We start from the raw sequence: 12,703 nt of genomic DNA, 5'->3' as shown, positions 1-12,703 counted from the left end.
TATTTATCATTGCAATTTGACTTGTTTTTCTGCACCAGTTTTCTTGGAATTTATGATTGGTAGTTTTGATGTTTAGAATTGTTTTCGCGCCTTTAATTTTTCTTCAAACAAACTTTTTGCTTTGCTGCACTCTATTGCATATTTTTCATGAGGAAGGTCTGATCTTGAACTTTTCTTTTTTATCAAAAATCTGCCCTATGTTGACAGTTTAAAATGAGTAACTTTGGAAAGAATATGCTGGTCTTCGTTCATGCTTGTCGTTTTGTCTGTATAGAGTTCCTGGTCGGGATCAAAGTCTTTAAACATCAGTTTATCATTTATGCATCCTTTAATATGTGTGGTGAAACCACGCTAAAATCAGTTCAACGCGTTCAAAGAAGGACAAAAAAGATGAAACCTACATTAAATACTCTCCAACAGCACAATAGCAACCAAACGTAGAAATATTACACACAGAAGATGCATAAACCGACCACACACGCTCAGTTTTGTCGTTTGTTTGCTCCTAAAGCAGTGGTTCTCAAACTTTTTTGACCGCGACCCAAATCTGAGTTTTATGAACATCTCACGACCCAAGCCTCAAACATCAAAAAATGTAACAATTTCGAGGCCACTTTGTCGCCGCATATGAGTCTGCCCATTTCAAAATGGCTGCAGGTTTAACGAGTTCGATTCGACAATACTACATAACACAACACATATTGTGGCTTTGATCATTGATAGAAGTGAACCCCAAATCTAAAAATGTTTCTGTGTACCAATACTTACTCATCCTCAAACGCTAACTGGTACATCTCCGCGTTCAGTTTTGCATGATTAACTTTTATTTCCCGTTCTATGACGTAACAATCGCCATGTGCGTAACAGCAAAAATCAGAACGCTATTGTTAGTATGTTGCAATGATTAGTTCATTTCACTGTGCAACGTGGTCGAGTGAGGGGACTTTACTACTACAACATTAAGTAAATTCGATTGCGTTTAGTTAATGCAGTAATAGTTCGTTTGGACAGAATTGAACCACCATAGCGCGACCCATTTTTTGACCCTGCGCGACCCATGTTTGGGTCGCGACCCATACTTTGAGAACCACTGTCCTAAAGCAACCAAATCAATCCAAGCATCCGACAAGCGTGCAGAGTTAATCAGGCGTGACGGAAACAATAGCTGAGCTACCATGTTAGTATACAATGGTGAAACTTGAGAGTTGTTACATAGAGATATTACAAAAGTAAAAACCCATTCAGGACAATTGACAGATTATTGTGTGAGTAAACAGTTGATCTGGAAAACATGAGACAGGTGTTTTAGCTATGATGACTTTGATGTTTATATCAAGAAGTTGGAATTGAACAAAACAAACCAAATAGTTTCGACTTCACGAATATTAAGCATTATATTTATTTTACTACAAGCACTATTTTATCCTATTAAACACCGGGTGTTGCGTGAATTAACTAAGTTACTTGCTAGGGAGTTATTGTCTGGTAGTTGCGTTAGCATATGATTATCTTGCAGTTATTTAAGCAGGCAGCTTCCACCGGCTAGGACATGACCAACTTCTGTGACCCCCCTCCCGAAGACTGCACCTTTGTTTTGGGGCATCTATCCAACAGGTTATTTTGCTGGTTTCTGCTCCTGTTGAAGCCCACCCTCTTTCCCTAACACAGGTGATTAGCTGTTAGGTCCCAATTTGACTGGTCCCAGCACCGTAGCCCCCCAGTCTTGAGGCGCCAACTTCACCCTCCAACGTGAGTCTCTGCCATATAACGCTTGTAGTAACGGTGTAGCTGTAGTGCGTTTACCATCTATCCACCAATTGTGCCCTCAACTTTGTCGCGCAGTTATTTCCGGCTTGGTAAGTATTTGATGCAATTAAGCTGCTGTGATTTGTTTTACCGGCGAAATAAACTTATCTCATCTCAATATCTTGTTTATCAAAAATAAAGTTTTCCTAAACTTTAATGCAAAAATGAAATGTAGTATTCGCGAGTTACGTTCTACAATAAAAGAATGTAACCTTGCGACGACCTTGCAATCACAAAACCGCCACTTCTATCAACAAGCCATTTTAAGTGGGTTATTTTTGTATCAAAACAACCACACGATAATCATTTAAAATCTGTGTATATGCCCAATATAGTTATCAGTTTGTCATTTCAGTTTTTCATTCATTATCTCATTTTCATTTTTCCAAATCCTCATCAGTCTTCTTGTTTCTTCCAAAACTCGAGATGGGAGAGCCTTCCATGATATTCTCAATAAACTGTTGGACCTCTAGCAAATAAGTGCAATGCTAAAATTAAAGACCAATTCATGTCACTTACTGAAATAGATAATAACCCAACTTTGACTTAGTTTGTTTTTAACTTGGAATCTAGAACGATTGATAACTGCCAAGTTATGAGTAAAACTTTTCAAACAAAATTCAGAACATAGAATAAGATTTGTAGATTGTGAGAAACTTGAGTCTTACCAACACAAGTCTTTCCATCTTTCATCAGGAAATATCCTTCTGGACAAATACAGCGAGCTACACCTGTCGTGTCGATACCACACATGTGAGAGCATCCCAATTCATCCTAGAAAGCAATTTAAACAAGTTAGACCCAACATATTCACATTCACAGTAAGAATAGAAGTTTTACCTTGTCACAAACAAGTTGGTCATCACTATCAAGTTCAGGTGCAAGGACAAACGGTCCGAGAGAGATTTTCTTTGTTGCATCATCAGTTTCGTCAGTGATTGATCTTTTGGCTGAACGAGTCAATGGTTCCATAGGTGGACAGTCCTGATCAAATCAAGTTAAATAGAAAAGATTTAAAATAAGCTTGCTGTGTTAATGGTGGAAGGAAACGAATATTGACGATGCAAATGGGATTGTGATTGTGTTTTATGATATACCACTTCGCTTATGAAGCCATGTTAATGAAGTAGCAAGGCTGGATACACTCGTGTTAACAAACAACTAATTTTAATGGGATGTAAAAAAAATTCCGAAAAAACAAACTTCATACTATTTTGCAATCTTGGTCGTCCGTTTTTTCGCAGATATTCATTTTGCACGAAAGCCATATATCCTGTTCCGAATCTTGGACACCAAACCAGCTGAAGCCCAGGAACGAAAAGTGAAATTTGTGAGAATCGGTCACATCGTAGATGACATTCCCGCCCGCATCAAGAGGATCAGGCGCCTCACAACTGTGAAAAAGAATTAAGTTGAAGTGGAACTTTCCTCACCCTGAATTACAAGCACTCACCCTTTGGTGACAACAGGATAAACAGTTTCAGTTTCGTCCTCAGTGGCCGCCAGATTACAATCAATTCCCTAAAAATTTGAGTAATGTAACAGAGTTGGTATAAAGCACGTTTATTTGACACAGTACCTGCAAAACCAAGTTGGTGTTAGCTCCCACATCGATGTTAACACCAATGTAAACAGGGGATCCAATTGTTATCGTTTGGTCAGTTTCAATTGTAGTAAAACTTTCCGATTGGTAACGAGCCATTTCCATGTTGATTGATGACGAAGTTTTGCCCAAATTCAACCTAACGTTGCTGCAGAAGAGGAATTGACCAGTTTATATTTGTCACAGTACGGCAGCCCGGCCGAAAAGTAACGTTATACCGAAACACGCTAAGAAATGTTTTAAGGTATTATTATTGGATTATACACAAGCACATATTTATGATTAGGTCTATATTGTTTATGCTCACATGCCACAACATTCACTCACGCATCACAATGGGTTCTGCGAACCAATCAGGTTAATTCAGGTCGTCAACATGAGTTACATACATAAACACGAACAAAACTAGTGTCGATATTCCAAACCTGATCATTGTCAACAGAGGTTGATCCATTGTCGCTATTTCTGAACGGTCGTAGGCGCATTGAAACACCACCACTGCCGAGTCCCCATTGCGATTTATTATTTGCGACGACGAGTCAGCAGCGACACCAAGCGACACTTTGTATGTTACCACAATTTCTGTGTCGCTCTCCTGGAATTGAACAACAAAACAGAAAAAAACAGATTTTTCTTGGTCAATTCGCCGAGCTATTTTTTGCACCAGTAAACTTGAATCTTACCTCTATGTTTGCAGCACATTGTCCAATTCCAGTCAGGAAATTCATGTCATACTCGTCAGTCTGGCCATTCTTTACTGCAAAGCAGTTGTCCAGTGGTGTCGAATCGTCACCGATCATTTCAAGCTCTTCGCCGACTCCGGGTAGCTTGGATCGGACGTACTTTCCTGGCAGGCTGCGGAAACAATCAAAGACACAACATATTGAAATGATTTGCACATCGTCTAATATTTGTGCAAAATGTTTCAGTTGTCTAACACATAATGGACAGCAAAAGTTAAACTGACAGTTTAGGATAATCATTGAACATGTGAACAAAACTGACCTCGCTGTAACTCCAGTTGTTGTGCAGTCGGTTGTGATATCTAAGAAACAGAAACTAAAAAAATATTCTTTGAAAAGCAAATACAGAGTCAAACTTAATATGGTTAGTGCAACCGCCTTGCCGTCGTAAGGTTAATGGTTCTTATTCCAGCTCGGCCTCTAAGATGACCCGGTGGTTAGTGCAATCGTAAAGTTGGTGGTTCTAATCGCATCTGAAGGGGATAATGAGCTATCCAAGGCCAATTACATAAACACATTTGGGTTGAAAACATACCACAATTGGCTTCATCATCGTCAAAGTCAAAGCAGTCGTGTATTCCGTCGCAAACGTATTTTCGTGGAAGACAATAACCGGATCTGCATCGATGCTCCTCAGGGCCACAATCTCCTTTGGTTGTTTAATAGTAAAAAGGAAATAAAACAACCCAGAATAGAGAATTTTTTACCGCGAAAATTAAACGACAATGCTCCACAGGGCCACCAATGTTATCTACAATTTCTATGGTTAAACTCTTCCATCAATTTAGAGAGGTGACTTTAACAAAATACTGTTGCACAAATACTAATATATTTTACAAAGAATCAAAGATGGAAAAATATTTCAAAATAATCAGTACTGGTATCTTACCGGAACATTTTGTAGCGAAGTCAGATTGACAAGTCGACGGAGTGGAACACGCAAAATTAAAGGGAGAGCAGTTTCTTTCCTCTTCGCAATGGAATTGGTGGTTCAGGCAATTTTCTGTAGAATTAAGTAAGCTGTTTGTTTGTTCAAACATAGCGCTTGCTACTCAAGCGGGTTTCGTATGACTTTGCATCCTATTAGCAGTTTCTCTAACACCCTTCGAAAAGTCAAACCATAGCGCTTGTTACATGCACGATTTTGTAAGCTTAAAGCGGGTTTCCTAACGAGCTTCGTGCAGTCAACCATAGCGCTTGTTACATGCACGACTTTGTAAGCTTAAAGCGGATTTCCTAACGAGCTTCGTGCAGTCAACCATAGCACTTGATACATGCACAACTTGGCAAGCCTTTGAGGTTAAAGGGCCCCGGCAGCGGCGATGTGACTTTTTCTACATTTTAGCCATTTAGAATTGCCATAATTCAGGGAATCTGAACCACTAATTTTTTTGTCCTATGATTTGTCGTTTTCGAGATATTCAATCAAACAATGAGCTCTCGAGCGACACCTTGGTTTAAAATGCCGCAGCGATTGTTACGTCACCTCGTACCAACTTCTAACAATGGCGTTGGTCAGCTGTTGTTTTTGTTGCTTGTTTTACCTTTGATGCGTACATTTTTTTGCTGTTTACAACTGATAAAATTAACGTAGACACTTAGTTGACAGTATATATAACAACTATAACAACTATATATAACAATATATAACATATAGGATATATAGTTATATAGGAATATATAACAACTGTTTGCTTAAAAAGGTAGGTGTTTTGTTGTCAACAAAAGGTATTTTTTACGTAACAGTATTATTGTAGGTGTTTATGTACTAACTGTGTGGTAATGGAGGAGAGAAAATCATGCGTTTGCTGCCATGAAATTAGTAAGTGCAACAGCAGTTAGCCAAGTTCAACGAATATTCTGAGTCGAATCTGCTTTGTATAAATGCACATCCTGGATTTGAATCTATATGTCTCCACGTGTATGTATTAGAAGCAGCAAATTATCGATTTAAACGTCAATTCGGAAATCAGGATGAGGGTAACACCCGTCACGAGTAAGTTTTACTGTACTAACTACTAACATGCAATATGCCACCAGCAACCTCTATGTATTCAGGCTTTACAGATATACTGCCTACAGAAAATTTGTTGAATGGTGCTGAGGAAGACATCAGAGTTACGTTGACTGACAGCCACTTGTCAACTATAAGTTGTGAATTCCCTTGTGACGTTGCTGCACAACAATACATGTGGTTGCATATGCTTTTCACCCAAGGTCCCAACTGTTTGCAATAGGCTTTGTTAGAAAGTGCTGTCAGTTTGTTTTGGATTTCTAAATTCAAAACCATAAACACAAATGTAATGCTCATCTTTTATTTTCATCATACTTGTAGCTACATGCCAAACATAATGTTTTGTTTCTGACGATTCTTCACTAATGTATTTAATGATTTGTGGATGCCTGTCAGTCACAAAGGCTTTAATAAACAATCCTTTGCTTGTGATGCTTTCAATGCATCCCAAGAATCCTTCTTTTTCCATATCATTGCTGTTTGCCACTTCATTGCCCTAGAAAATATTATGAAATTACCAACTGAATACCTGAACAAGGTTAATAGCAACAATTTTATTGTTGCAAAGATCCATCATTGTGTATGTACCAAATTTAGCTGAGTGTCCAGGGAAATCTGCAGTTAATTTACTTCTGGTACACCATTTACGAATTCCTGACTTTTCCACTTATTTGCAACAGAGAGCAGTACAATCTTGAGCCACAGTCACAAGTGAAACAATTTTTTTTTCTGGTGGGTACTGTGGCACCTTGACATTTCGGGCAATATTTTAAGAGGTGAAGAATTTTTCTTTTACACACAATGTATTTTGGTTCATAGCTTAGATTGGGTGGTTCCTTACATGAAAATGTATTGATATTATCACAGCTTTTTTTCATAACCACACTTTTTTTGTTATTACCAAGTAAATGGCATGACAATAAACTAAATTAGTATAACAATGGTAATATTGAAGACTATAATGTTAAATGAGATTATGTCAGAAAAAAATTAACTAAAGCATACCATACGCTGTGTGACTACTTTTCTTGCAGCTGCTCTGATTGTCATTTCTTGCTGAAGAAGAATGTTCCCATAAATACATGGAATGGTATTTGGCTTTAACACCAGAACTTTTGCCATACCCCTGTCATACTGCATTTTATTTGTGAAACATTCATCTGTGAAATGTAGGCTACAAAGAACTCTGCATTTTGTTGGTCCCTTCCATTTTTTTCACGTTAACAAATTTAATCCAAGCTGACCGCAATCGCTTTATACTTGGAAAGCGAAAAAGTGTCATATTGCTGGCCTTTTGATTTCCTCTCGAATAGCAACCATACACAAAACACACTGCAGGCATTTTAGCACACTTGAGTATAAAAATGAAAACATTTAAACACCAAAATACCTAAACTGACTAACGTATTTGGTGTCGCAGAACGTTAACAACCACCGACTACAAACAAGCTCCAAACCAAGTTGGTACGAGGTGACGTCACATGACGTTTGAGCTAAGTGACAAAATATCCGCAAGGTGTCAGTGTTTTTAGATTTAAAACCTAAATATTTAACTAGTAACTTCGATTTTTATGGTTTTAAACCTAGAATCGTGTTTATAAAAATACGACAAACAACATATTAAAAAAATAATTTTCCGGTGCCGGGGCTCTTTAAAGCAGATTTCCTAACGAGCTTCGTGCAGTCAACCATAGGGCTTGTTATATGCACGACTTTGTAAGCTTAAGCGGGTTTCATAACGAGCTTCGTGCAGTCAACCACAGCGCTTCTCACATATACGTGAGATTAAGCGGAAAAATGTTTTTAAAGTATGGAAAGAGAAGCAGAAGTTTACCAATTGTATCGCATCCGTCTTCGTCATTTCCATTTCGGCAATGAGGCGTTCCATCACATCGTAGACTTTTCTCAACACAGGCCCCTTCTTCACAGACAAACTCATCGGAATTACATTGACCTGAGTCAAAAAGTCAAGTATACAAAATGATAAGATGCATACGTTTATACTGGGATAAGCCCTAAAGCGTCCATGGGGACCATTTTTCTAGTCTTTGCCGACCCCACTACGCAAAAAGTAGAACGCGCAGAGCGACAATCCGGGTACCGTTAGAAAGGTCCGTCCCTCCTCTGGACCTTGCACCCCCTCAATTTGCCCTACCAAGTATGTACGCCACCATTTTTTCTAGTATATGCCTTGCCGTATGCTTCGTGCAGTCAACCATAGCGCTTGTTACATGCACGACTGTACAAGCTTAAAGCAGGTTTCCTAACAAGCTTCGTGTAGTCAACTATAGCGCTTGTTACATGCACGATTTTGCACGATTAATCCGGGTTTCCTAACAAGCTTCGTGTAGTCAACCATAGCGCTTGTTACATGCACGATTTTGCAAGCTTAATGCGGGTTTCCTAACAAGCTTCGTGCAGTCAACCATAGCGCTTGTTACATGCACGATTTTGCAAGCTTAAAGCGGGTTTCCTAACAAGCTTCGTGCAGTCCACCATAGCGCTTGTTACATGCACGATTTTGCAAGCTTAAAGCGGATTTCCTAACGAGCTTCGTGCAGTCAACCACAGCGCTTGTTACATGCACGACTTTGCACGCTTAAGGCGGGTTTCCTAACGAGCTTCGTGCAGTCAACCACAGCGCTTGTTAGATGCACGACTTTGCATGCTTAAAGCGGGTTTCATAACGAGCTTAGTGCAGTCAACCACAGCGCTTGTTACATGCACGACTTTGCACGCTTAAGGCGGATTTCATAACGAGCTTCGTGCAGTCAAAAGCGCATTAACATGCATGTGAGATTAAGAGGAAAAATGTTTTTGCATTATGTAGAAGCAGAAGTTTACCACTGCAGAGTTTCTCATCCTCCCAACCAGCGCAATGTTGCCATCCGTCGCATTGGTAAATATCAGGGATACAGGCTCCGTCTTCACAGGCAAACTCATCGGGAGCACATTTACCTGAGTCAAAATTGTAATTATACAAAAGTGATCAGATGATTACGTTCATACTGGGATAAGCCCTAAATCGTCCATGCAGACTAATTTTCTAGTCTATGCCTTGTCATACAGAAAATCATATGGAAAATGGTGATTGGTGACCGGCTGATTGGGCAGAGCGCCTTCAATTAACTTGGCGTATAATGTTAAATACTGAAATAATAACAAACGTGAAGCAATTGTTTCTCAAAAATTCACCTGCACATGTGTCACCTAGGGGAAACCCACATAAAAATCTTACCATCGCAGACAGGCTCCTCATCACCAGGCGGGCATACTCCAAAATCGCACATCCCAGAGTATGACCTGCATTCCATTGAAGGTTTGCACTGGAAAGAACCGTAGTGGCAGCCTTCGGAATCTGGTGATAAAAAACAGGTTTGCAAGCATTCTATACTGGTGCTGATGTAATCCAAAACCCAGTGCATAAAACCCGAGGCCAAACGGATGCTCAAACTATACACCGTATAGGTATACAATTTAAACAGGTTTAAACCACCCTTTGTCGACGAAAACTTGAAAACCAAACTGAGATCTAAAATAATTACTTGTACAGCCAGCTTCGTCATCATTGCCAGCACAATCCTGTCTCCTGTTACATTTCATGTGGGAAGGAATACATGCTCCTGAATCACATCGATATTCGTCAGCACCACAGTTTCCTACAAGAAGAAACAAAGGTGGATTACTTTGATACGACTTAGTGGAAAAAAATGTTGTGTATAATCATGCAACAAACCAACACATATTGAGAAACCGACATACAAGATATAAGAAACATGTTACAGATTTACACGGTTCTAAATATTCCAAGCAAAAATACACACAAGCCAGTATTTGAGTGCAAAACATCAACGTTTCGACAGGTTCTATTGTCATCGTCAGGTTAAATAAATCCAACAGAAGGTGAGATTTTGTATAAATCGGTTTTGTGAATAATCATGCACCGCTATCAAACAACAATGTGAAAAAAGGCAGCTATAAGGGTGGCTTGAAATCATGCATCAGAATCTGCGTGAACACTGAACAAGGATTTGAATGCATCAGCAAGTGAAAAAACGACATAAAAGTGAAACAACCACTAGTGTAGTATTGCACAACCTGCGGCCGCAGGCACGAACATGTTTGCTCCGACATGTGTACTGGGGTCGTGACACAAGTAATACTTTACATATTATATATAGAATTCAAAACTGCTCGAAACAGATTTTGCGGGACTAAAAAGAGTATTATCAGCCTAGTAGGCATATGTGTCAGACTTTTTGTACGCCTATTGTGTGCGAACAAAGCGAAAAAGGGACCACGCCATGCGTCACAATATAGATGGTGAGGTCATAAACAATAAAGACTGATCGTTAGACTGTTCAGCTCAATCTGTGCATCAAGTTAAAAATTAGACAATAAAAGGACACTTGGCGGCCGTTGGTGAAATAAGTATCTGCGATGCGGCCGTCATAACGAAAAGGTTGTGCACCCCTGGGCTAGTGTAAGAAAATATTCTGCGATTTAAAATGAACAGGTTTGCTTTGCTGCTGAAAAAAAAACAACTTACCGTCGCAATCCAGTTCATCATTTTCACACGTTTCAACTCCATCACATTTAACCGTGTAAGTTTCACATCTGTCCTCTGTTCCACATTGAATCATGTGATTCGGACAGACTTGCCCTCTTCCTGTCAACCAACAAATGTAAGTTTAAGTTCATATGTTATTTGGACACTGCAGTGGTTCAAACCTTGCCACTGGCGTTAAAGGATAAGAAAGAAAATTCAAAAAACTCGTCATCGCTTAAATTGAACCCGCTGCTTTGTGACGTAATACTTATCACAATGAGTTGATTCCACTAAAACTTCTGTTTGTTTTAACGTTTATTAGCTTTCTTACCGGGTTTTGCAAAGAAGATGACAAAGAAGGCCAGAAACTTCCAGTACATTAACATCATCGTTGTATTTCGTTCTACACAATCTGCATAAGTTGTAAGCAAAAAAAAAAACGATTGTAGTAAAAATACACGAATCTATTTAACAAACAAAAAATCGACTATAATTCTTCATTAATCAAACCAAATTACAAAAAGATTCTCTTTCGCAGGAATTAGAATCGGGTAGCGTCTGGTAACTGTTCGCATTTCAAATTGTCCTAGTTAACTCCTGAACAAACATGTGTATAAGGTATCAGCATCTCCACTATAATCAACTGCGAACCTTACTGTGGAGGTACACACTGATAAGCGGCTCCGTACAGGGGCGGAATTTATTGTCAGATGCAAACTGCTACGTGGCCTTCCAATACACCGTTCAACAACAGATGCAAAAACAGGAAACCGTATTGTGATCGTAAAACAATTGTTCGAGATACACACGGTTCATAACAGGATACCGTATTGTTATGAACCAACGATGATTAAGTAGTTTTGCTGATCAACAACCTTGTTTGTGCACGCTTCGTTGGGAAAAACAACCCTTGTTATTGTAAAGCACTAGATGTGCATAAAACCAGGACCATATTTGTAAGGTTGGTGGTTTTAATCCCTGCACGGCCATTAAGATGACCAAGTAGTTAGTGGAACCGGCTTGCAATCGTAAGGTTGGTGGTTATAATTCCAGCTCGGCCTAAGATGACCAATGGTTTGTGCAATAGAATATGGAGTTTATTGGTTAAACAGTCCTGTAGAACAAAAGTCCTGAAAAACTTTAACGCATGTTTCTTGGTTTTTCTGTTACATGCTTTATTATTCAGATTATTTTTCAACAGCATGGTGATACGGCGTTTGATCTGATGAGCTATGATGGCAGCTAATAGCTGCCGAGCGTTCAACGGTTTCCGCGCACACATCGCTTATTGTTACACGACCCTATGTTGGTAGCTGTGTGCCGTTAATATACCAACTGATGCTTCACAACATACAATACTTCAAGGGAGATTATATTTTGAAACGTTTAAATTACCAATCCCACAAGAATAACTCTTTAAGAATGTTTAATTTAATAAACCATTTCGTTCATACTAAATTTACAAGCCTCGACACAATCATGTTAACAAAACAACTAATTTTAATATATGAAACAAAAGGAATATGAAAAAGTATTTAAAAATAATATTATTTTACACTATTGTGCAGTCGTTGTCGTCCGTTTCTTGGCAGATATTCATTTTGCACGATAGCCATATCTTCTGTTCTGAATCTTGGACACCTGACCAGTTGAATCCCAGGAACGAAAAAAAAACTTGTGAGAGTCGGTCACGTTGTAGATGACATTCCTGTATCAAGAGGATCAGGCGCGGCACAACGCACAATACGTTGGCCAAACAAAAAAACGTTTTTCCACCCGTTGGAACGGACATTGATGCGCGTAAAAAAGCTCGACAACACAACGCGAATGACGACAAGTCGGCGTTAGCGCACCATTATGCTATTGCATTATGCTATACAGAGCGGTATTCGATAAATATTTGGATATTGCAGAATGCTTTTATGTGCAGTTTGTGCAAAAGTTACCAGCCCACGTACTGGACATATTTGACGATAAGTGGCTCAGAG

At 39.1% G+C, this 12,703-nt stretch overlaps 1 protein-coding gene and 1 long non-coding RNA gene across 3 annotated transcripts; one reads left to right on the top strand and one right to left on the bottom strand.

The window, feature by feature from the left end:
• Positions 1–801: 801 nt before the first annotated feature.
• Positions 802–11,120, bottom strand: LOC145219074 (uncharacterized). Its single transcript, XM_080086445.1, has 17 exons — positions 11,047–11,120; positions 10,716–10,835; positions 9,712–9,825; positions 9,405–9,524; positions 9,011–9,124; positions 8,001–8,120; positions 5,042–5,155; positions 4,688–4,801; positions 4,415–4,454; positions 4,093–4,264; positions 3,835–4,004; positions 3,386–3,557; positions 3,260–3,327; positions 3,017–3,200; positions 2,647–2,790; positions 2,475–2,580; positions 802–2,275 (listed from the first exon to the last, which is right to left on the bottom strand). Exons 1-17 carry the CDS (start codon positions 11,102–11,104, stop codon positions 2,184–2,186), a joined length of 2,022 nt encoding a protein of 673 aa, XP_079942571.1. The 5' UTR covers positions 11,105–11,120; the 3' UTR covers positions 802–2,183.
• LOC145219075 (uncharacterized) lies at positions 5,825–6,629 on the top strand. Of its 2 annotated transcripts, XR_013857847.1 has the most exons (3): positions 5,825–5,855; positions 5,910–6,148; positions 6,211–6,629. It is a non-coding gene; the product is annotated as an uncharacterized LOC145219075 (long non-coding RNA). The 2 variants fall into 2 exon arrangements; XR_013857846.1 differs by having other exon boundaries at positions 5,910–6,629.
• Positions 11,121–12,703: the final 1,583 nt, after the last annotated feature.

The sequence above is a fragment of the Phallusia mammillata genome, chromosome 3, assembly GCF_965637545.1.
Source record: "Phallusia mammillata chromosome 3, kaPhaMamm4.hap1.1, whole genome shotgun sequence".
Taxonomy (NCBI): domain Eukaryota; kingdom Metazoa; phylum Chordata; class Ascidiacea; order Phlebobranchia; family Ascidiidae; genus Phallusia; species Phallusia mammillata.
This window is presented reverse-complemented; position numbering and strand designations above follow the sequence as displayed.